The 24,783-nt window shown below is 36.5% G+C and overlaps 1 protein-coding gene across 1 annotated transcript; it reads right to left on the bottom strand.

Annotated features, from left to right (window-relative positions):
* Positions 1 to 164: 164 nt before the first annotated feature.
* Positions 165 to 23,836, bottom strand: znf512 (zinc finger protein 512). Its single transcript, XM_069179677.1, has 16 exons — positions 23,633 to 23,836; positions 22,637 to 22,735; positions 21,617 to 21,672; positions 21,057 to 21,115; positions 19,873 to 19,970; positions 18,866 to 18,952; positions 14,602 to 14,703; positions 13,095 to 13,219; positions 12,753 to 12,839; positions 12,571 to 12,669; positions 10,830 to 10,997; positions 8,659 to 8,853; positions 8,085 to 8,186; positions 7,879 to 7,941; positions 4,935 to 5,033; positions 165 to 3,277 (listed from the first exon to the last, which is right to left on the bottom strand). Exons 2-16 carry the CDS (start codon positions 22,722 to 22,724, stop codon positions 2,909 to 2,911), a joined length of 1,797 nt encoding a protein of 598 aa, XP_069035778.1. The 5' UTR covers positions 22,725 to 22,735; positions 23,633 to 23,836; the 3' UTR covers positions 165 to 2,908.
* Between the last annotated feature and the right edge of the window lie 947 nt (positions 23,837 to 24,783).

Here is a 24,783-nt window from a genome sequence, read left to right as displayed (position 1 = left end):
ATTTCATATTTCTATTTCATGAAAACATGGCAAACATAAGCTTTAATATGACAAACACATAAAACAAACATTTAATAATGCAATCTTGTTTACCACATGTACTGTATGTAGACACAGCATGATGACATTATTAATTTAAAATGGTAGTACTGTACAATACTTAATTAAAGAAGAAAACAATATTTTATTATGGACATTATGGAATACTGTTTGAAAAAAAACTTGCTTTATCATTAACAACACAAAATAAAACACTTCAATCAGAATCACAAGCTTTTAAAAATCGTAGAAGTCCAAGATACCAAACATTAACAGAAAACAACACAAAGCACCTTTAACAATCTATATTAGGGATGGACAACTCCAATTCTGCGGAGCAAGAGCCCTGTACATTTCACAGGTACTTTTCAATCAATAGATGATGATGACCTAAAAGTAGGTGATTTGACCTCAATTAAATACTGTAGATGTTAAGAGGAACCACATGATTCTACAGCTCTTGAGGACTGGAGTTGCTCATTCATGATCTATGTCATTCCACCTCTCAAAGAGCTAAAAGTAGAGCTTTCCTGAGCCTGGATCCACACACACTTGTTTTTGTTTGCAGATGAGCTCTGATTTACGCAATTGAACCCTTAACGGAGCTAATAATAGCATTAATAGAAACATCTAACCTACCATTTCTGCCTAATGTTCTAAAACAGGGCTGTTGCTATTCAGTTAAAAGATAATGTACATGAAAAAGTCAAGCTAGGATTATTAACAGTTTGCTGTTTTTATCCATTTATTGTTCAGTTTAAACTCTGTTCTGTCTTTGATGCCGTTGTTAATACTGTTAAGTTGTTGTTATTACTGGAACTGCTTTATTGGAGTTTAAATGTTATCTGAGGCAAAACAATTTGTTCAGATTGGGGATTATTTCTTGTCTATCAAGATGGTCATATCTGTTTTTCTCCTAGCCTTTATTCTTGGTCCTATTGTTTTATTATCTATACTGTATGTTACCATAGGGTCACAGTTTTGTAAACATGGCATCAGGTTTCAGAACTTTGCTGATGTTTATTTCCGCACAAACCTGATATGAATCAGGCACTACTGTATCTGTCTTGTCACTTTAAAACTCTTCTTCTCATAATTATATTGTGAGGGTGTCTTTTCACCTTCGTAATATTGGTTGTAGCAATTCACATCTCTTTTCATCTGATAAATAAACACTAATGGGTGGATTTGGATTTTCAGGTTTGATTATTGTAACATAGTGCTTAATCAAACATGATGTGACCAAGCTGCAACACGTTAAGAAGTGCTTAGATTTGAATTCAAACTAAATTGAATAACCAGACATCACCTCCCTTGTAGCTGGCTCCCTGTGGATTTCAGAATTAAATCAAAAATACTGCTGCTCACTCCCAAAAGCTTGAACCATTTGACTCCTGACTACATCAGTGAGATGTTAAATCTTCATATGCCTACATGATATTTGCACTCTTTGAACTCTGGCCTTATTGTGGATCCCATTATGAGGATTTTAATACTGGGACAAAGATGAAATCACTCAGATCATGAATGATACACCCAAGCTAAACAGCTCACATCAGAAGGAAGTAGAAGGAGTTTGGCAGAAGACAATAATTAATACTGAGGCTGGGTATTCTGTGAAATACTGTAAAACTAAGGGTGAAAGAAAAATACACCAAACCAAAATGCCAACTTTAAGAAAAAATTCTTCCACCCAAGATAAACCCAAATATGTAACGTGGAAGCATGGTAGTGTAGTGTTTATATTGTATGTAGAGGTTAATTTGGAAGACTGTAGAAACCATTTAGTGGGAACATCAAAGGAGGTACCACTGGTGAGTGGAGAGATTTTGGGGTATTTTTGAAGACTGTCAAAAAAGTTTTGTTTTTGACTTATGTAATGAAAAATCTAAAACTTTGTGCCCAAGAAATCCAAAACTTTTTTCATGCTTTGAATGTTCCACTTTGTTATAAATATATCCAATTGGTCCTTGGCAAGTTGCACAGCAAGACCTCAATGAAGGGTTAAATAGCATCTTCATACAGAATACAGTACAACCCTATTCAAATCTAATCACCCTTTGTCTCTTTGGTAGAGACAGCTCTGGATTCATGCCTTAAAACAGATTACGTTAACACAAAGTAGGCAGCCGGTTGTAATGACAAAAGACAGAGGCACAAAGCTAATTGTTCTGTTTTGCACAGAGAAAAGACACTCAGATTATGGTACGTTAAACCCTGGGAATGCAGGGAAACATCATCTGCCCATATGGTGTCCCTTTGCCTTAAGGAACTCATAAGGATAAGGTTAAGGATAGGTTTGTTTCATTACTGCTTTTATCATAGGTTGCACTACTATACATTTTACAACTATCCATTACTTATACATTATTTCACTCCAGTTATTAAACTTAAATACTACAGGTGGCCTTTGAAGTAAGGTTTTGTTCTAGGCATTAATTCACATGTACAGTATTAGAAAGAAACTGTGGGAGCTATTTCAAACTGGGAAGGGAATAAATGGATACAACAGATGTAATAAAAAGAAATATCCAAGCGAAAATTGGCTATGAATCACTTTTTAACCTAATACTTTCAGTGCACATTTCATGAATACAATGAAAATCAAGAGCTAATGAAAGACTAAGACACTAAGCTGCTCTGGTGACACAATGGACACTGGATGACACTAACACACTAAGTATTCTATTTTATATCTCTCTTTTTATTAAAGTCCATGTGAAAAAGGATTGTTTTTTAAAAGAACATGTTTAATGTTGTCAGAACCAAGACAAGCTGATCTAAGATCTTTTAAATAAGTTAGTTAACAGTTGAAGGAATCAGAGGCAGGAAAAAAAGTTAAGGGCTTCGTTTTGTTCACTGGCTTGTCTCAGACCTTTGGGAAAGGCCGCTTCAGAATCCACTTGTCATGTTTGTGGGCCTCCTGCTCCTCCGGCTCCGACTCACTGCTGCTGCTACTTCCACAGCTGCTACTGCTGCTACTGGGACTGTCGCTACCACTGAAATCATAGCAATCCCTCTCCTTCTTCGTCTCTTTCCCCTTCTTCTCTGACAGCTCCACCCTCGTCTTGGAGCCAGATGGGGGGCCTAGCGCTGACTTCTTTCCCCGCTGCCGTTTCAGAGTAAATCCATGGGAGAGCTTCTTCTTCAAGGGGGCCTCGGCCTTTTTGTCTTTCGGATTGGTCTTCGGGAGCTTTTCAAGGCTCTTGGTTGTTTTTGAGCTCACAACGAACCAATCCTGTTGAAGTAAAAACCAAAGACAACTTTTGTAAATGGAATTTACTGTATGTGTAAGTAATTTGCTCACTGAAATGTTTAAATGGCTTAAAGATACTTTTATGGTGAGATCTTTGACTGTTATCAGACTACTAAACCCCAACGATTACTGTCTACTGTTCCAATGTCTAAACTGAAATTGTATAGGTCTTTCTCTTGTTTGTGATTCAACTTCCAGAGAATACATTCATAATTCATTTTGATTCTAGGGCGAAGACATTGCTCCTATAAGGCAGATTCTCAGAATATTCAATGTGTCTGTTCTTGTGTAAGGGTAACCACATCCTTTCTTTCACCTAAATCCATCCTGATCATTACATCTATGAGATGTTTTCACATTGTTACAATAGAGGGGTTAAAGTCAGACTGAATAAGAGTTGTAACACCAGCTAAATAAAACACCCTAACTGTCCAGGGAATACTGGGCAGACATTGTGACTACTTTAATTTTCTGTGATTAACTTAGAAGGTGCTAAATAAATAGGCAATAACAAAAAGAAAAGCATTAAAAAACTACAAACAAGTGTTAGAAGGTTAGAATGCCTTTAGAAATTGTTCTAGAACCCCAAAAATATTGCATTCATCTTCAAGATACAACACAAATACTGACAAATAGTGACAAACCCTAATCCACTGATGAGAAGATGTACATATTTAAATTGGAAGAAAGTAACTGGTACCTTACTTTCACAAAATAAATCCTCCACACTCTAAAGTGATGTTAAACATAGATAACGTTTTGTCCATGTTCAAGAAAGCATCCAGATACATTCAAGAGTGATAAAAGTTGCCTGGCAGATTTAAAGGGAAATACAATAACTCCAAGATATTACATTATTTGTTGGATAGCAGATCAGTTTAAATAGTCAAATTAAACCCTTTAGACGTCTTCTTTCTTTTGCCCAGAAAAATATAAACATTGAAATGGAGCATTTCTACATGCAGCTATCTAAAAATAGAATATCTGATATCAAACATTTCCTTACTCGATTACTTGCCTGAACTATATTTTAGGAAGACTGAACTGCTTACAACTTCAACAATACTGAATACTCCAGTGAAAACATTGAAAGGCAAGCACTGCATGTTAGAACTGGAAAAAGAATAATTACAACTCAGAACCAGCAAGTTCCTCAAAATGAAAATAGTATAAGCAAATGCACTGTACCATAGAAATGGAAATAAAATGCATAGCTGTAGCTGTGTAAAGGTTCAAACAAAAAACAAAGATGAAATATGAAAAATCTGTTGAACCTTCATATATGCACCAAACTAGTCACTTAGTGACTGCATTACCTTCTGCACAATAATGTTGGTATGCTTTGATCCTGATCACAGCAGTGACATTACAAAATACACAGATACAGTATGTTTACTTACCCATATAAGAAATATTGGAGAGGAAAACTACAGTCCTGTGTTTTCAATTTGTCTTCCAAACAGGACTACTGTGACTTACGGTATGAAATTGAAAATCTTAAAATGGAATTATTTCCATTGATTTGTATTCAACAGACTCACGGCTATATTTCACTGCGTTTGTATGCCAAACAGACACCCTTAATTAACCTTCCCCGGCGAGATAAGGCTGCTGTAAATCTGACCAAAAAATCCCTTACCTGAGCATGAATAGAGTTGATGTGATACTTCACCCCACTCTCTGAGCTGAATTCTTTATCGCATATCAGGCATTTGTATTTTCCTGCTTCAAAGTCACCCTGTGAAAACAAGACTCAGGCTTGAAATAATACGCATAAAAAAAAAGGAAAACAAAACTTTGTGGTCTAGGATCACTCTAGTAAACACATTTTACTAATCAAAAGTACTATATAACCTAAGATAGGCACCTTTACAGTGATTGAAAAACACGTACTGTATATGGTACTTTACTTCAAAGAAGTTGAATAATTTATTAATTTTAATTTTCACTTTTAATGTTGCAGCCGGTGTTAGTGCCACATTAAACACATTCTCCATTGTATTGTACACAACAATGCTGTGTATGTAAGTTTAGTCTTATAACTCTGTATGATACAGGGTGGGGCATAAATTGAGAACAGAAGGAAATGTCAAATGTCATCTAGATTGAATAGCTGTTGTAATTCTAATTGTGGAACTGTTATCAGTTCATTGACTTGGTTAAATCTTTGGTTTGTATATAGTAAATACACTGTAGCTTTTGCAGGGTAGGAAATACTGATCAGACAATATTACTACACATTTCATGTCATTTCCAGTTGTGGAAAAAAGAAAAGTTTTTGTTTGAATTCTACTGTCAGCATTTCTTATCAAACAATCCCCAAATAATAGTAGTCAATGTTGATAGTAGTCACTACTGCACAATCTTCAGGCACATCTGATATATCCCATTCAGATGAAATAATCACAGAGAAAATATGTATTCTTATGTCATCTTACATTTTCACTGTCCTGTATAACACATTCGCGAACATTTCAGATGGTAAAGGTAACCGGAAAAAGTTAATTTCAAAATACGTTATCTTTCTGATGAAAGTAAAGATGAGTCTGACTCTGGGTGTTAGGTCAGTAATACTGAAAATAAACTGTTAACCCAAAGCTGCCTTCTCTAGTACACCACACAGCAGGTGAGAAGGAGTGTCTGAAAATCTGGAAGACAACACCCAGGACAAGTGTGAAAAACTGAAATCTGTAAATGAATGGAAAAGTATAAAAAATCACTATGAAAGGATGTAGTCAGAAAGGTCAGTATAATCATGGCCAGGAGATGTATCTGTCTCAATCCAGTATTATAGGTTAGGAACACCTGTACATTATTGATGATAATAATAATATGCAATATCCGTAAATGTCAACGAATGTCAATATCTGCAGGATTCTGGAGGATTGAAGTAGTCAGATTTTGATCCCAAGTGATCGTTTAGTTACTCTTATTTAATACAGTACAGTATATCACCAGATTAATTAATCATAATGAAACTGTTCCAAGTCATTAGAAACTAATAGCCCATAAATTCTGTTGGACTAGATCTACACCCTAACATGCAAATACAGTACATGTTTGCGTGTGTGTATCTGATCAATTATTTCAATGAGTTACTTTATTAGTCGAATAAATAAATAAACACACTTCCTTGTAAAATGAATCTCAGCTACTAAAACACAGGATTATATTTATTATTACTGTTGGAATTATTTGAAACACATTATTAATAATTTACCTGTTCCTGAACAGAATAGTACAGGAAAATTTAAAAAATGGGCTTTAAACAGATGCATAATGTAAGATACTGTATGCTTTTTTGGATTTATAGATATAGAAAAAAGCCATATGCTACATGTATTTAAGTACATGACTCGCTCATTATACCACACAAAAGTGAATAAGACGTGAATAAAATTATTTTGAGTGTCCCAGTCGAATTTTGGTCTTGACAGAAAATCTGTGGCAAGACATGAAAATTGCTGTCTATCAATGATCCCTAAACAACCTGATAGAGCATGTTTGCAAAGGAGAATAAGAGAAAAATGCTGTCTTACTGGATTAAGTGTGACGCTTTCTAGAGTTACTTCAAGTCTAACTAAGCTTGAGCCAGTTTAATGGATTGGTTAGACAAGTGGTTCTCAAACTGTGGTACGCGTACCGGCAGTGGTACGTGGAGTGCCGCCAGGTGGTACGCCAAATGACCCTGGAACTGTGTCAAAAATCGGGACGGGTTTTCATATTTTAATACGTGTCGAATACGCAGCCTACGTACTACGATACTGTGCGCGCTAATACTTCAGTGGACACAAGAGATACTCTGTAATTCTATACCACTCTATAGGAATGTGTGCTACGGATGCAAGTGACCAATTGTATTTAAAAAAAGGAACTGTATCTCCAACAAATAGGGAGAAAGGAGAATGTGCGTGATTTTGGAACAATGCCAACGTTGTAAACACAGGAATACATAGAAATACGTGCTACGAACGCAGGTAATCTTGTGAGCACACGAAAGCGTGATAACAGAAAAATATTTAAGAACTGTTCTAATTTGAGAAAAATACACAGAGCGTCTCTGTGTTTCGCTCCCATGCGCATGAAATAAAAACTTTAAATAAATACGGAAATAAAAACGGAAACGCAGAAAAATGCAAGCTTGCGGCTTGCTAAAGCAGGTAAGCTACACTATGTTTGAAGAACCTTATTTACCGTTGGCAAAAGAGCTGACACGCATTATGTGTAGAGAAAAAGCTGCTAAACAGCTCGACCTGCTGCCCCCCTCCCCCTGAAAGACACAGTCATTCATAGAATTATTTAAATGAAGGATTATATCAAAAGTACACTGACAGAGCGCGTTAAGATGAGCAGATGTTTTTCACTGCAATTAGATGAGTCTGTAGTCGATTTGTTCCGGAGCTACATTCAAGCGTTATGTTGACCAGCAGTTTTTGGGCTACTGCAAAAACATCAAACAATTACAGTGGCAGTCACCTGAAAATGCCCATTTTTGAGGAGTATGTAAACTTTCATGTCATTTGATATTTAATTAAACTTTTTGAAAGAAAGGGCATAAACAGAAACAGCAATAATTGACTTACCCTAGAGCATAGTCCAAGATGAGCTTTCAGTCCCGACACACTGGTGTAGACTGAATCACAACCCTGAGAGAAATCAGGCAAGCTAGTTTTTAGACATTTTCAAACCACTGAAAATAACATTCAGGTCTCAGGTGACGTATCTACTTATATAATTAAATATTTATAAAAAAACTAATTAAATATAGATATAAAAATCATTGTCCTACCTGGTTCGGACAATGCACCTTTCTGTGCATCTTGACTTCATTTTTCCATTTCTTCAGGACATCCTGACTAAAAGCTGGTAACCCCGGTCTAGCATATTTAAGCTACAGAGTGCGGACAAAAAACAAGCACAAGACTCATGCAGCGAAAGCTGAATAAAGTTTAAGTCCGTTTAACCTCTGTATACAGACAGGGGTTAAATAAAGCAGATTCGCAATACCGTAGCTCCTTAAAAAGTATCTCTCAATCTAATTTGTAGTATCTTTCAACAGGCTTTAAATTAAATTGGGTAACTGATGTATGCATTTAGTGTAGGGCATCTCTTTTGTTAAAGAAAATGTGTTGGTGTTTTAACGTAACAGAAAATGCTGTGAGACTGGAGTCTGACGTTGATAAATGAAAGTCAGATAGGTTTTGGATTCAATTTGGTCCTGCACTAACATTTCTCAGAGAAGCTGCCTTATACATACTCAATCACTCCCGTTAAACCATAAATATCATGCTGCGGCAGACATGCTCCCGGATGCTTAGCAGACAAGTGGTCCACAAGTTATCTGAAGTGCAGACTGCACTCACTTTCCTGTCATCAGGCACAAGGTCTTGCTGCACCTTCCTCTTGGGCCACTCCTTCAGCAGCTCCTCCATGGCAATTTCCTGCAAGTGGAACACTGCCACCTGGGCTGACTGCCTTTTCACCCTCCCGCTGGCTGTCCTCTCCACGTCGGCCTCCTTTTGCATTGTCGTGTCCTCCTCCTCGCTTTTCAGAGTTGTCTGGATTGAAAAGGAACCTAATCAACTCCTAGATATTGACTCAAACTTTGGAAAAAAAAAGTCTGGATAGGTAGGTCAAACACTGGACTGTCTGGATAAAAGCCAGACAGGTGTGAACCACAGCAGACATCATATACAACGTAGTCTAACAAAAGCACCTTTCTATGAATCCTGGAACATTACTCAGATTACCTTTTCTTATACTGTACGGTATACTGTATATCCCATAATGCTGTGCCATGTTACCACTTGTCCTTCAATCATGGTGGCAATGAAATTTTATATTTGACAGGTTTGAATTTCTCAGAACATAAAATCCTATTTTGGCTTCATTCCACTGTTGATTTTGCTGCAGTTTTCACTGTCTTTAAAATCTCTTTCCTCATGAAATGTCCACCTGAAGTATTCAACAATTAAAGATTCTTGTTCTTGCCAATAATTACAATGGAAACTCACAAGACCTTGTTCATGTGTCTTACTGTGATTTTAAAAAAAGATGGGTGACCATTGTTTTCCAGATAACATCATAATCCTGACACATAATTTTAAAGTCTGTTTCATTTTTCCCATAATGCTGTCTACACTCCTATCAATGTTGACCTGGCAGCAGAGAAACAAGTTAACAGGAAAATTTGAAACCACTTAGAAATTAAAATAGATTTAGATGGATATCTGAACTATTTCTGGACAGTTCTGTTAAAAAGGATGGGAAAGCCCCCCTTGATTTAGCCAAAACCTTGCAGTGGGAACCCTCCTTCCCCAGGAAAGTAAAAGACCTTCAAAGGCTTGGTTCACGTTAATGAACACATGTACCTTTAAAATTACTTAAGACTTCTTCCCACGCAGGACGCTGACGTGTTTTGCATATTTTTCAAAGGCATCTCCTTCTGGGAGATTGCTCATTGATTTTAATTTTAAGACAATAATATCAAAGTTATTGTCATTCATATAAAATGTCCCACTTTTAAGTTTGTAAGTTATTCACCTTTGAAGAGGGTGGGGTATTGAAGGTTTTAGTTTTTTTAGGACTAAAGTGCCCCAGACGCTTCAATGCACCAGAGAGAATCCCTTTTGGGATTTTCTTTTGCTTTCAGAGCACTTGTGAGCAATTCCTAACTGAATGGTTCCTCTAAAGACATTTATTCTGTTGCCATAACAACCAGAATAGGAGAGCACACAGTTTTATAGGCATTTATATTCATTTAAATGAAACAAACAAGTATTTTAAAATACATTTCAGTAATGTGAGATCAGTTTGACAAATGATAAATTCTGATTTGCTTGTGGTATAAAAGCTGTGAATCCCAACACACTTATTGGAGAATTACCTCTGTGTTGTTTCATGAGATAAAAGTCATTTAATGTAAAAACTACACTGGGTTCCAAAAAATAAAATTATATTGTTGACTAGCTGAAAACAATTTCAAATTTCTTATTTATAATCTAATGAAGGTTTCTTTGAATTCTGCAAAAAAAACTCGACCTAGGGAATGGTTAGTTGTGAATAAACCAAATCTTATCAGACTTTTTAATTCATGTTTTGGTAAAGATATTCATTATCATGTTAGAGGAATGTTGGAGAATCAGGTTTGCTTAAAATTCCCATTAGGCTCTTTAAAAAACTCCCGCTTTAGTGAAGGCCCAATTATTGTAGCCATATTAAAGATACTGGCAACATTGAGAATATGAACCAGGTGTAGCAAACCTTGGCAATTGTATTCCATTTTAAGTCTTTGTACCAGCTAATCCTTACATTTTCAGCCTGTATTAATTAAGAATCAGTCAGGTAATTAATTTATGGTAAAGTTCAAAGTCTGGACATACTGGAAATGCCAAGATTGAATACCCCTGAATGGCCCAACAATATAATCTCTGAAGTTCTGGTGTTTAGCTAATGTCAGAGCCAGTGAACTGTGCAGAACACAGTCCAGGTTTATAGCAATCTGGATTCCTAATATTACTAGTATATGACTCACTGGTCCATGCTCAGACTTCAGGTGGTACTCCAGGCCTGCCTTGGACTTGTAGGGTTTTCCACAGTGTTTGCAATTCAGCACAAGTTTCTCCAGCTCAGATTCTTCTTTGCCACACTTCCTCGTGTGATACAGGTAACCCATGATGCTGGTGAAGCTGCCTGTACAGCCCTGAAATCAAGTTACAAATAAGAATATTTTCTATGACATCAGAATCAGAATCACTTCATTTGCCAACTACAGTATGTTACGGGTATTGTTTAGGTGTCAGGTGATTGTAATTTTGATTGAGCATTTAAAATCTCCCTGAGGTAAATTTTTGAGAACAGACAGTGTTCAGACTTGGATGACAGGAGCCATTGAAGATTTTTTCTGCTCACTTCTTTAGTATGAGTTTATACGGGTCTTCACCAGATAGTAAATGGTAGCCAATACTCTCCCTGTACAGTGGACAGTGTGTTGCAATTTGCCTTTAGAATGGACAGATGCATTGCCAAACCGTGTACAAAAGCTGTGAGAAACCTATCAATAATGGCTTTATAAAACTGAATGAGAATGTCCTCGGAAACATTGAGAAGTTTCATCTGACATGGGAAATACAATCTCTGGTGTGCCACTTTTTGTGATGCTCATAACATTTGCATCCTAGTTGACGGTGTTAGAGATGGTTATTCCTAGGAACTTGAAAGTCTCCACTCACCACAACCTTATCAATTTCTAGGGGGGTGGGTTTTGGAGCCAATTAACATTTCCATTTTTTTTAGACTGTTGATCTGAAGGATTTTTGGACACCATGCCAACAGATGTTCCACTTCCCTTCTGTACTTATGAGAAGTGAGAAACTTGGTTTGGGAGGCTAACCCACAGTAAAGTACAATAATTGGGACTCATCAGAAAACTCTGGCGTCATCAGGATGCAGTTTATGACTCATGACTAAGGCGAACTGTAGCAGAGTTCCATGGCAACATAAAATGGATAGACATGACTCTGCTGTATAGCTTCTGACTCCAAAGGCAAATTGGACAAATTCATGTACAGAAGCTGGATTAAATGCAAATAAAGTTTTTGACAGCATCATCTTAAGTAGGATTTATAGAGAAAATTAATATATAGAGAAAGGTAATTTTGTCAAAGAATATATGTGGGGCTGTTTTGCATCTTCAACAAGGTCCAAGTGCCCTTGGTAGAAGTGAGGGAAGAATGGATTTTGAAGTATATCAGGATATTGCATCAAAATAACTGGTTCCGTCAATGTCCTGTATTGGCCATCACAATCTCCAGACCTCAATTTAACCAAACATTTGTGATATGAACTCAAGAAAGAAATTATGCATTGAGGAATATTAATGTCTGCTGATTTTAGTCCCAAAGTGTCTGAACCCATTTAAAAGCTACAAGAAGCCAAGGGAAGACCAACAAAATACTGATTACTAGGGTCTGAACATAGTGAGTAACAATTTTGAACACTGTGCGTTTATTAACCTACACACTAATATTGAACAAATCTTTTTTTGTTTTTGCAAAATCTCATACTACAGTATATCACACTTTTTCATTTTTTCATTTATGCAACACATACTGATTGTATACTTAAATATTTTTCAAGAATATTGTTTTAAAATGTATATGAATAAATTGAAATCAGTTGTACAGTATATCCATAATAGCAATTTGTTTCCATTATTTCAAATATTGTAAATTTTAGTCATGTGTTGCTATATGGAACAGGCAGAAAGTGCATACCTCCTTTGTGCACTTCAATTTGCCCATTCTTTTCAGCACCTTTCTTAATCTGTCCTTGAGGGCATGACTATCCAAACCATTTGAATCCTCTGGAGTTGGCTAGAAAAAAAGGAAGACTTCCGTCACAACAACGCAAACAGGAAATTCATAGAATTTTAAATTAATTACAACAACTGTTTTACCAAGTTATTGTGGTCAGCCATGACATGATACTTCATTCCAGTCAAAGACTTCAGCTGTTTTCCACAGTGTTGACATGTGAAGGTATTCTATAATTAAAGAAAGACAGAATAAAAACAGATGTTTGCTGTTATTCTTATGCAAGATGTCATTCACAACAGAAGAGCTTGTGGACAGCATTTTTCTTTTTTTTCCATGAAGAAAGGAGTTTCTTAACTGGACCAAATTCTCAAAGTGTTTCCAAGATAAAAATAGTAAAAGATGCAGAAACAAAACTTTTTTTTCAAAGCTTTCCATAAGATTAAGCAATTATTTTACAATGCCATATACATTATCATCCATACCAATTTGCAGTTTCCCATGTGTTTCTTCAATCCCTCAACGGTTTTCCTAACAACAGCTTTACATTTAGGACACGTCACTCTGCCTTTATCCAGAATCTGCAGGTGCCATCGCTCCTCTTGACTTCCTGTCCGAATACATTAGATTACAAAAGGCAAAATGCTTAGAATTCTAACTAATTAACACTAAAGACAAAGGGTTATAATTACAAATGCAATTTAAAAACATAAGATATAATCATAAAAGCCTATATTAGGTCTGTAAGAAGATAATTGTTTGTGAGGGAAGGTAACTCCTTCAAAGCAGTGTATAAGTCCCATCTAAGTGGTCCATCGGTTAAAAACCTCAAAGTTGAAAGCAGCATGGGCTATACAGCCAGGAGGCTGCATGTTCAAATCCAGAATATGATATTAATTCCTCCTTTTTGCTAGCATTCCTATACCCTTAGCCCTGACTGAGGTATCATGGACTAACCACTCGCTAGAAACCCATCACGGGAATACGCTACTCTGTGCATATTAGAAATGACTCTCAGTTCTCCACCAAGCAAGAAAGGCATGGCGTTTGCATAGATACCATGGCTTGGAATAGACAGCACTCAGCTTTGCTCACTACCATAACTGATGCAGAAATGCATCTTGTAAAAAATGCATGATTATCACTGCAAACAGAAGAATATTTACTGCTCAGCTACAGTATCTCCACGGCTTCCTCAAGAAAACAGGCTTATTAGAAGTGGAAGTGTGCACAATATAAGCTAAAGCTTTGTGGTTAATCTAGCAGCACATTTTAAGAATTGTTCTTAACCTCTAACCAATTAATCTATTAGAAAACAATATTCTAAAATAAATTATATGGATGTATAAACCTTAAGAGCACATATTGCTTTTTTTATTGGGTTTTTAACAAAGGTTCAGGACAGATGATAGCAACCAACTTCTCCTTCAGCTCTGCTACTCTAACATACAGTCCTCCATGACATCACTCCTTGAAAGGTTATAAATACCACAGTAAGCTTCCTTGCATTTGTCTTTCTGTATCCTTACACAGTACATCTCCAGCTTTGCAGCTCCCACCGTATTAACTCCCCACTCTTCACAGGATCCTAGGTTCCTCATCTACAGAGTCAAGTGGTTGACCCTCAAATAAGCAGGTTAAGCCAAAGTTTCTTAAGCACGATTTCTCTGTTCCTTACGCCATCTCTTTTATTGAGCGGTGTTATTCCTTGTGAGCTGGTTATTAGCTCTAATTAGGTAACATGAAGACTGACAATACATGCAAGGCAGTAAGTGTGTCTGTCAGACTATACAGTACATGTAAAGGCTATGTGTGCTTGTACCTTAACACAATTAGGCATCATTAGGCATAATGAACCCATCAAAAGACTCCCTTTCAAAAATCAAAGTCACTAGGCTTGTGCATTAACATGGATAAAAAAGACATTACATATTGTTCGAGGTTTGGTGCTTTCTTAAAAAATGTCTTATGAAATATGTACTGTATTCATACCCGGTGGGTAGAATGGAGAATCCTTCTTGACACCTTCGCCTTTTTTTGTCTGGTCCTGGGCCTCCACAGCATTTTGATTCGTTTGCTTCTGGCCTGGAGGAGCTACGGTAATCACATTATACATTTAGTTCCACACATATGAAGCTACTTCTCAAACACTATACAAATGACACTCCTCTTCCATTCTACAGTATATTTTCTGGCACTTTTACCTTCAGTGTTGAAGTATGGTAGTATTATTATCTAGAAATGAAATGACTAGTGAGCAAACATGCCATTTACATTACTCTACTGATTGAAATAGCATCTCTATTTCCTAAAATAAAACCACTGGTACACTATGAATACTTAATTGTGAAATTCCCTACCTCAATGCTTTGTTGACTAAGATTTTTTTTAAATGCTGTGGCACTGCAGTGGGGAGGAACAAGATAGCTGGAATTGAAGAGCATGTGACTGAGTGAGAAACCATGATTTTTGAGTTGCATAATAATTCTCAAGCCTGGATTGCTTGTCTTATTACTGATAAGCAGCTTAGCTGCCCAGCAGCTTGGTTCTGAGAAAAGAAAGCGAATCAGAATTCTTACTTGTTAATGTTTCATTTTACAGTGTAGAGCAAAAGTAAAGATAAAAGCACTGTTTTGCATTCATTGGCTGCTTTGTGATACTGTGCCACCTCACAGGGCATTATATATGGCTCATATAGTAAAATAATTTTTAATGTTGCTTTAAAGCAGTAGAGACAGCTACAGTTCAGTTTTGTCTGTTACTATAGGTGCTCTATAAGCTAAATGGTGTATTTTATGAAAATCTTATTAAGCAAAACACTTAATGAAGAGGTATTTAGTCTACAGATACAGGAATTAAATCCATAAACCTAATTTAACTGAGGCTATTGGATTGCTTACCACACTAGGAAAAAAAGTGAAACAAAACACTTGGAGACTCAGTAGCTAATTGTTCTGCTGTTTGTGTTATAAAATTTAAATTACCATTTAAATACAACCTGGGGAGTTGGATTCACCATCTCTACTTTTTCAATAGTGGTTAATTCAGTATTGCTTATTTTAGGTTTTAATACTAGGCTGCTGCAACAACATACAGTACTTTGCTTGTGTTGTCCCTCCTAATAAAAGACTTCCTGCTGACACAGAAGGAACTGCAGAGTGCCTTGCCTAGAAATTATTCAAACAGCATATCACAAAATCACTAAATCTGGTACTGTGTTACAGATATGAGAGGAACATTAAGCTGAATCAAACACAAAGAACAATGAAATGGGGTGGCAATTACAGTTATCTATGTCTAAAATGTACAATACAAAACCTACCATAGCGTACTATGAGTTTGCAGACATACTATATTTTATAACAAGTGGAAAAAGGAAGGTAATATATAACAGATCCCCCTCGTGCACACGCGCCCACCTGGATGATGCGCCGACAGCCAAAGTGCATCAGTACATTCACCAAATATCAGTGATCAGTGGGGAGGAGAACAGAGTAATGAATCCACTTGATTGATAGGGATTATTACGAGGCCATGATTGGCAAAGGCCAGAGGGGACATTCTTCCAGGACACCAGGGTTAACACCTAAACACCCCCTTTGTGTGGGGAAATACAGTGCCTTATATAGAAGATGTATGTACTCTTTCCAAAGTAACATATTTTGTGGCTTAACAGTCTGAAATCAAGACATGTTAAATAGGAATTGTTTTTACATTGATTTACATATTGTGACACAGAACATCCAAGTGAAAAACATGTGCTCAAACGTTCTAAAAAGTAATTACAAATGAAAACCTAGAAAAATGGGTTGGGTAAGTGAATACACTCCCAAGTTCATATTTGGTGGAAGCACCTTTTGCTTGAATTACAACCATAATTCTGTTTGGACAGGTCTGTACAAATGTACAGTAGCACACCTAGATTTGGCAATGTTTTCCCACTCCTCCTTACAGAACAGTTCAACCTCAGTCAAATTGTGAGGCATCCATTTATAGACTGCAACCTTCAAGTAATTCTGCACAATTTCAATTGGATTGAAGTCAGGGCTCTGACTGAGACAGTTGAGTACATTTACCTTTTTGCTTCTTAAGAACTCCACTATCTCATTGTCTCAGAACTCATTGTCATACGGAAAAGGTTAAATTCTCTCCCAGATCCAGCTTTCTTGCAGAAGGCAGGCGGTTTTCCTCAAGGACATATCGGTACTTTGCTTCATTCATTTACTCTTCTATCCTGCCCCAGTTCCTGCCACTGAGAAACATCCCAGTAACTAAAGGTGGTGCCACTACCATTCTTCAGAGTAGAGATGGTATTCTTAGGCTGATGTGCTGTGCTGGGATTGCGACAAATCAAAATACTGTCATGATCGCAAACCCTCCTCTTAAGGGTGCTCCAGCCCTTTCTTGTTAGTTTCATCTCCCGCACATGTTCCCTGTTCCAGCCCCTTTTCAGTTCCCCCTTAAAAGCCAGACGCTGATGCTAAACCGGGCTCTGCATTGGTCCCGCATCATGTGAGCCCGGGACCTGGATGTGCCTGGCTCCGTTATGGATTTGGCTTCTGTTCTTTATCCCATTCCCGTTCCTCCTGCTGGTCCCTATCCGGTTCTGGATTTTAATCAATGTTCTTGGATGGATCACCTGGCCTTGGACTTTTTGTGCCGTTTTGGATTTCCCGTTTGACTCATCCCTGGATCGTTTGCCACGGCCACACCTCCCCTGACCACCAGCACTCCATGGACACGCCCCCCCGTATTCATCCCCGTATCCTGCATGCCTTTTTTCCCAGTGTTTCCTCACTCTACCCTGGATCGTGTCGTCTGCATAGGGTCCGGAATTAACTCTTCCTGACAAATACTTTGCATTTCAGATGAAAAGTTCCATTTTAGTTTTGTCAGACCACAAAACATTTTGCCACATGTTCAGTATCACTTTAATGCTTTGTTCCTGTTTTTTTTCAGCAATGGCTTCCTTCTTTCTCTCCTACCACACAGGCCAGATCTGTGGAATGCTTGGGATATTGATGTCATATGCACACTTTGACCAATCCTGGCCTGCTATTACTAAGGGGTGTTTATACTTATCCAACCCATTTAGTTTTTCATTTGTAATTACTTTTCAGAATGTTTGAGCAATTGTTTTTCTCTTGGAGGTTTTGTGTTACAATGTGTAAATAAATGTAAACAAAATCTGTGTAAAAAAATTCTGATTGAATGTGCTTTGATTTCAGGCTGTTAGGCCACATAATGTGTTACTTTGAAAAAGGTGTGTAGACTTTTCATAAGCACTGTACATACTGTAATTTGGACTGGATCTGGACCTGCTCTGCCTAATGATCCCAACCACCCAAATCAATGGGTGGGTAACTTAACCAGAGATTAGCAAGACTGTCTCACCAACAGACTAATCACATCCAAACACTCTATCTATAGAGAAATATAATGAAAACATTATATTAGATTTCTCTTGGGTTGCAGGCTGGCACTGGTGTCTCAAAGCTCTGGAGCCTTGGGTTCAATTCCTTGGGGTGCTCTCTGTGTAGAGCTGAATGTTCTCCCTTTGTTTGTGTGAGTTTTCTCTGGGTGCTCCTGTTTCCTCCCACTTTGTGTTCAACTCATTTATTTTAAGAGATCATTAATATTGGGACAGATTCAATAAGTAAATTTCAGAATGTAAAAGCCAGTTTTTGATTGTATGTCCCTCCATTGAGTTCTACCTACTGAGCTCAAACTCTTTGAGTAACAATTAGCATTCGTACAGTACGCCTTGCTGCAGCCACCTTGAGTTCTTGCCTATTCTTGGGGTGTTCTGATTTTAATTTAATTTTTACCTGAGCATGTAAGATGCATGCTCAGTAATACTTAATCTGTGGATTGACTTGGCCTGTCTATCACTTTCTAATTTTTCTCCTGAGGAACTCTTTAGTTGCTTTGGGTCTACAGTATGTTTTGGGTCGGTCGTGCTATATGGTGAGGGTCTGCCCATAACTTTGCTAAAAAGTTCATCTTGGTCCCAACTGTCCATAAATCTTTGTTTCAAACCCCCCCATGCAAATCTCTGTATTTTCTAAATATTGTAGAGGTAATGTCATATCCTGGGCATGACCATTTCTGGACCTATTTTTTTAATTAGTAAAAACTGACAGCTTTGCTAAGTGTTCACCAAGAGATCATGTACTGATGCGCAAAACTGTAGTCATCTTGAAATCTGCAAAAAAAAAAGTTTTTTTCCACTTTCTGATAGACGCATAACTGGTACCTGCATATTGTGCTGACTTCAGCAGATTCTGGTCAGTGCGCTTATTTTCTGCCTTGTCGTTTTTTTGTTTTTTCTTTGGCACCGTTCCTGTGTTAATGAGGAAGAGGTAGAGTCATTTTAACCGTCAATGACTGTGCATGTTTCCTACTGCAGTTTATATATTTTTTTCTGTTATTGAATTACATAAAAATTGGAGGAGATAATATTAATTGAATATTGATCACTGGGAATAGCAGACACATTTTTCCAGATATAAAAACAATGTAGTTTTGAGGTAAAGTGCTATAATAATTTGAACCATTTATCCAAGATCTCTTTACTGAATTCATATTTCCCAATCAAGCACATACTGTAAGCTCTCTGGCCTTCAAATAAAAAAAATAATATATATATATTTGTGGGTGCAGCACGGTGGTGCAGTGGTTAACATTACTGCTTTGCTGGGCTGGAACCCTTAGTTCAATTCTGGACCTGAGGTGCTATCTGTGTGGAGTCTGTATGTTCTCTCCAGGTTCTCATGGGTTTCCTCCCACAATCCAAAAAACATATGAGCAGGAGAGTTGACTTCTGGGAAAACTGGCCTTGGTGAGTATGTGTGTGTTTGTATCTGTCTGCCCTGCGATGGACTAACGTCCCATTCAGTGTGTGTCCTGCTTGCACCTCTTACTTGCCAGGATACGCAGCAGTTTGTATAAGGCAGTTAGAAAACTGTCTGAAAATATGTTTTGACAATGCACTAATACTGCTGAACCTCTCATTCATAAAAGTAATTAACCAGATTTCAATTCTCTCATACCTATGTTTAAAATGTTTGCTCCTGATCAAAACTGGTTCCCCATTTCTAAAAAAAATATTAAGCCTTGCAAATGGGCAACTGTACCAAGAAACAATAAACAAATGCAAAAGAAACAATAAAATCATGCTCTTTTCCAATTGCAAAGACACTGGGAATGGTACATGGACTGTATTTGGAATTAAACAATGGATTTAATTGCTGGTGTGGTCACCTTTCTCTGTTTCCAGACTGGGCTTTTCCTCTTTCGTCTCCAGCCGGGATGAAGGCTTCCGGAAGGCTGGGGCCTTGCCCTTGGTACCACTGACCAGGCTGGAAGAAGAGAAGAAGGAGCAGGAGGACTCATTCACAGGATCGTCAGGAGCATCTTCTGAGACAAAGCCACTCTGGAACCCCTGAGTGCTGGATTGCCAAGGAGGTAGTGCTATGCTTTTCATCTGTGACCAGGTCCATAAAACAACACAAGCTACATTTCCCCTTTGTTTTACCTTACCTTGAGTTTAAGGCTGTAGCACAAAGCAGATATTGAAGTCAACAGTCAAGGCAAGAGATAAGTACATTATTCTTAAGCTCTTCAATGCTCATTGTGTTTTGTACATCTAGTACCTGGTAACTACTAAATTTGATGGCAAACTTACACCTCAATATTGTGCTGCTTCTTAGAATGTAACTGGTTGTCTTAGTCCTGTGAACGGATCCAAATCTCGGTTGTTAGGATTAAAGCAAACAAATGGTACCATTATTCCAAGAGTCCACTAACTTGAAAAGGCTGGGAATGTGAAAAGGCTAGGAACGTGAAGTGAGATGAAACTGAGTGAAACAACATGGAAACTGACTGTACATGTATGATTCCAGAATACCTAGAGTAGTATGCCAGCTCAATCCATTTGGGTGCTAGCTGTAAAGATGGACGTCCAGTTAGGTGATTTGAACCCTGATCCCCTGGACTGCAGTACAAATGCAATACTTCTACGACAATGGGATATTCACACGGCAAAACTATTGGTGAGAGATTTACAGTACTTGATATTCAAAAGTCTCCAGTGAAAGAGGCTGAAGAATTTCACTTCATAGGAACCTACAATATATGAAATATTAACAGTATGTTTGTATATTAGTTATGCAGATTGCAGAGACCAGAGCCATTAAACTGACCAACTGGTTAAATTTTCTTTTTCTCATGAGGTATATCCTTAGTATCTGCATGAGCTGTTGTGACAAACTCTAGGACGAGTACCAGTCCAAATAAGACATAAGTCTCAGCTTGACTGACCTGGGGGATTTCATTCTATTCATAAAAAATAATAAAATATACATGGAAACATATATTATGAAATTAAAAATTAACTCAGATGTGTGTGCATTTTGAAAGAGTAATAACGGAAAAACATCACTTACTTCTTTCTTCCTAAAGTTATCTTTATCTTCTGTACTTTCTGTGGCTGTGGATCTTCACTCTTAAATAGAAAAGTGCAAAAAATAATCTTCTGTACTTTGGGTACAGTCTATATTCATTTTATATGTTTAGATATTTGCATTACATTAATGTTCTCATAATTGATTAAATGGGTGAGCACATCTTATCCCAACTGAAATATTAGATAAATTAGAAGACATATATGTACAGAATGTATAATTTTACATGTACTGTATAATACATCTGAACACTTTACATCTTGAAATGTTTGCTCCCCTATTAAAAACCCACTGCATATAATCAATTTCAAGTATCACTAATTTAAAGTGGTACATATTTTATGATTATGTTAACATGGATTATGTTAACCAAAAATGCCATTCTATACTGTGCTTAGAATCACGTCAAAATTCTTGACTTTCCAAGTTTCTGGTTTATAATAGGTGTAAAATACATACAAATGGTGTGACACAATGGATACCATCATAAAAAATGAATGAGCATTTAAATTTTAAAGTGATCTCTGTGTGCTTCACTTTACCTTGGTTGGTTTTTTCTGACTTGATTTACATTTTGTCTCAGCATCCTTCGATGCTCCTAGAAAGCATAAACAAACACGCCTGAATTTGGAACAGCTGAAAAACAACTATGAAGATGGTGACTGGTGATTACTGTTTCACAAAATTACAAAAAAACACTACATCTAAATGTAAAATGAGGAATAAAAAGCAAACACTACAAGAAGTGCACCGCATCTGCTAATTTGAGAGAGTTACATACATGGTTTTCATTCCAACAGTTGTGAGTCACATAATCAATTATTAATTGATCCAATAATGGCATTTATTTGAACTCTTTATATTAAGTTAAATACATTAAAGGCCCTATTCTCCAGTGTGTACAGTTGCAGGATTGATAATCATGAGCTGAGATATGAAGTACAAAATATTGGCGATTCAATATGAGGTGGGTAAAACAACAAAAAATGTCACTCTAAATTAATAAGAAATGCAAAACATATGTTGGCGATGACTTTTTAGCTGATGTGTTCCACAAACAGCTAAAGATCTCCAACTTCTTAGTAAATTAAATTTCCATTCAAAACCAGAAAATCAAAAAAGGAGCACATTTATGATTTGTGTCTTTACATTTTTTGCCATTTTAGGTGAAGAAGTGTTGAAAACATATTTAAGTTTTATTTCGGACTTTGTTAACACACAAAAATGTTGTCTATGCTCAACAGAATGGCAAAACAGTATGTACTGTATAATAGGACACACTCTATACAGATTTATAATAATGTTAAACATTTGTTTCACATTATCAGAAAAATATGCAGAAGTACTGTATCTGCAGTCATATAAAAATGAAGAATTATTATTTCCCACTTAAAACCTGAAATAAATTTATGGATTCTCACCTAAATCTAGATTTTAGATTCTCATCTAAATCTAGATTTTAGATTCTCATCTAAATTCAGCACTCTTATAAATGAATGCATAATTTACTATAATTGTTCTAGAACTGACCCTAAAGATAAAAAGTCGCATCTGTATACTACCTTGTTTTTTGCCCTTTTGTTTTGGTTTTGAAGTCTTCCTTTTGCTAGAAACACTGGAACCCAAGACGGTCTTAGCTCTGTGCTCCATCAGAAGAAATACTTTTAAGTAAAAGCGAGAGCAGGAAGAGAAATCAGTTTGTTTGTATATATTGTGCTTACTGTATATACAGTATCATTACACACTGGAATATTTCGTGGTAAAATACACTAGACAACTAGAGCTACTGTACAGTATATAGTTAAATTAGAAAATCAGGACTTTCTATCTCAGATATAGGGCAGAGATTGTGTTCTGACCAAAAGCTAAAGTTAGTGGATCAAACTTGGAAAATTCATGCCTTTGTTGCACACGTCAATTATTGAGATTTAAACACGCAGATTCTGTACTATTGTATATATAAATAAATCACATGTACGTGCAACTTTGATTAAGGACATACAATATGGTTCTCTACATTTGTTTCCACATGTATTCTGTGCATTTTAAAACACAGTTTAATTGATTGATAAAAATATCGTATAGTGTATCCCGAATAAACTGAATCCTAACAATTGATAAAGAATTATAAAGAAATAATTAATCATTCTTTCTTTATAGCATCAGAAGTTCATAAGTCTCCTGGTTGCAAAACCTGGTTAAGCAATGCCAAGCTACCTAACAAGTGGCCTATTTACATTTACCACAAAAATAGATATGATATCGACACCCGGATGCTGCTTTTCATACAGTAGCCAGTAATGTACTGTATTTACAGTACCATCATAACCTATAGCATCATAACAAAAATTAAAGAAGCATAACGTTCATGCTATGTGCAACGGATATATAATTCTAGCAACAACTGTCGGTTTTGTATGTGCCTATCAAAATAAATATCAAGTGTATTATTGCGATGTATCTTAATAGTGTGCTTAAAACTTTGCCGTCTGTAAATGCAGTTATCAAATGCTGTCTCTATCATTTCTATTCTCCATTTCTAGTTATCCATACTGTACCTTAGTCTTGTTTCAGGATGCCTAGGATTCGTATCTCTTTGTTGCTAGATTCCTTTATATCATTTTGCGGTGTCTTTACAAAGATCAGCTAAGTACAAACATGTATTTATTTTTGGACCGATGTATCCATATAAACGCGATAATCATGGGTCTCAAATGCCACACCATTCAACAACATTGTTCGCTCACATACACTTGAATATAGCGCAGCCATCCCTGCTGATGACTTCATTACTGAACCGCCCTATTTTTCACCACAGCAAATAAGATACTGCACTTTCCCTGGACGGCTACATGAGGCGGGTCGAATAGGCCATTATGAATAATAAAAAATAATAGTTTGATGCAGAATCATGCATTTTCGGGTTTTTAATAAGCAGAAGCTTAAATATGTCCTACCTTGAAACACATGTTTCATTGCTGTATCAGGGAAATAAAACTGTAATAATAAAATAAAAAGTTACAATTCGACTAAATATACTGTAAGGGAAAAAAACAACGGTATTTTTCAGATAAACTCTACAGTATTAGTCTATACATGGATTAGATCGATATAGTCAAATATTAGGGCAACACTCTAGCGAACTATGATATATCGTAAACTGTATATACAATATTGACCTATTAGAAAATGCTATAAAGATATGGAATGATTGAAGAATAACTTAACTACATGATCTATAAAATAATCCCCATGCGCTTTGACGTGATGCATTTGACATTTCCTATATGATACCTTAGGAAACGTGTTAGGAGAAGCAAAGCACTGTAATTGCTTTGTGAATATTGATTTGTTTGCATTTCCTTATTATTAAGGAACCGATTCATCAATCTTATTTAGTCTACTTTGGTTAGGGTAAACCTAAAACAAATTCTAAATTTCTAACATCTAATGAATGTTAGCAGAAATCTCCCAAGGTGGGATTCTTTGTTTATATTTTGATTTGCCTGTTTAAAAAACCAAAGATAAATCAAAACTCTGATCAGAGGGTATGAAAAGGAAGAGGATATTTACAATCTGAGAAACAGAAGTCTTTTAAGAGCTCAGAAAGAATTTGATTCTTTCACAGCATCAAGTTTATTTTTTGTTTAAGCTTCCAAAATGATGCTTAGAAAAATCTATTCTTCTTTATAAAAAGAAGCATCTTTTA

The sequence above is a fragment of the Lepisosteus oculatus genome, chromosome 2, assembly GCF_040954835.1.
Source record: "Lepisosteus oculatus isolate fLepOcu1 chromosome 2, fLepOcu1.hap2, whole genome shotgun sequence".
NCBI lineage: Eukaryota > Metazoa > Chordata > Actinopteri > Semionotiformes > Lepisosteidae > Lepisosteus > Lepisosteus oculatus.
This window is presented reverse-complemented; position numbering and strand designations above follow the sequence as displayed.

Bases quoted from the DNA above. Each gene is read 5' to 3' on its own strand.
- znf512 (XM_069179677.1), bottom strand. From the start codon at position 22,724: ATGGAGCACAGAGCTAAGACCGTCTTGGGTTCCAGTGTTTCTAGCAAA. The intron at 12,670-12,752 runs GTAAAACAGTTG...CTTTTTTTCTAG, and splicing joins TGGCTGACCACAATAACTTG to CCAACTCCAGAGGATTCAAA. The intron at 5,034-7,878 runs GTAAGTCAATTA...TTGTTTTCACAG, and splicing joins ATCTTGGACTATGCTCTAGG to GGTGACTTTGAAGCAGGAAA.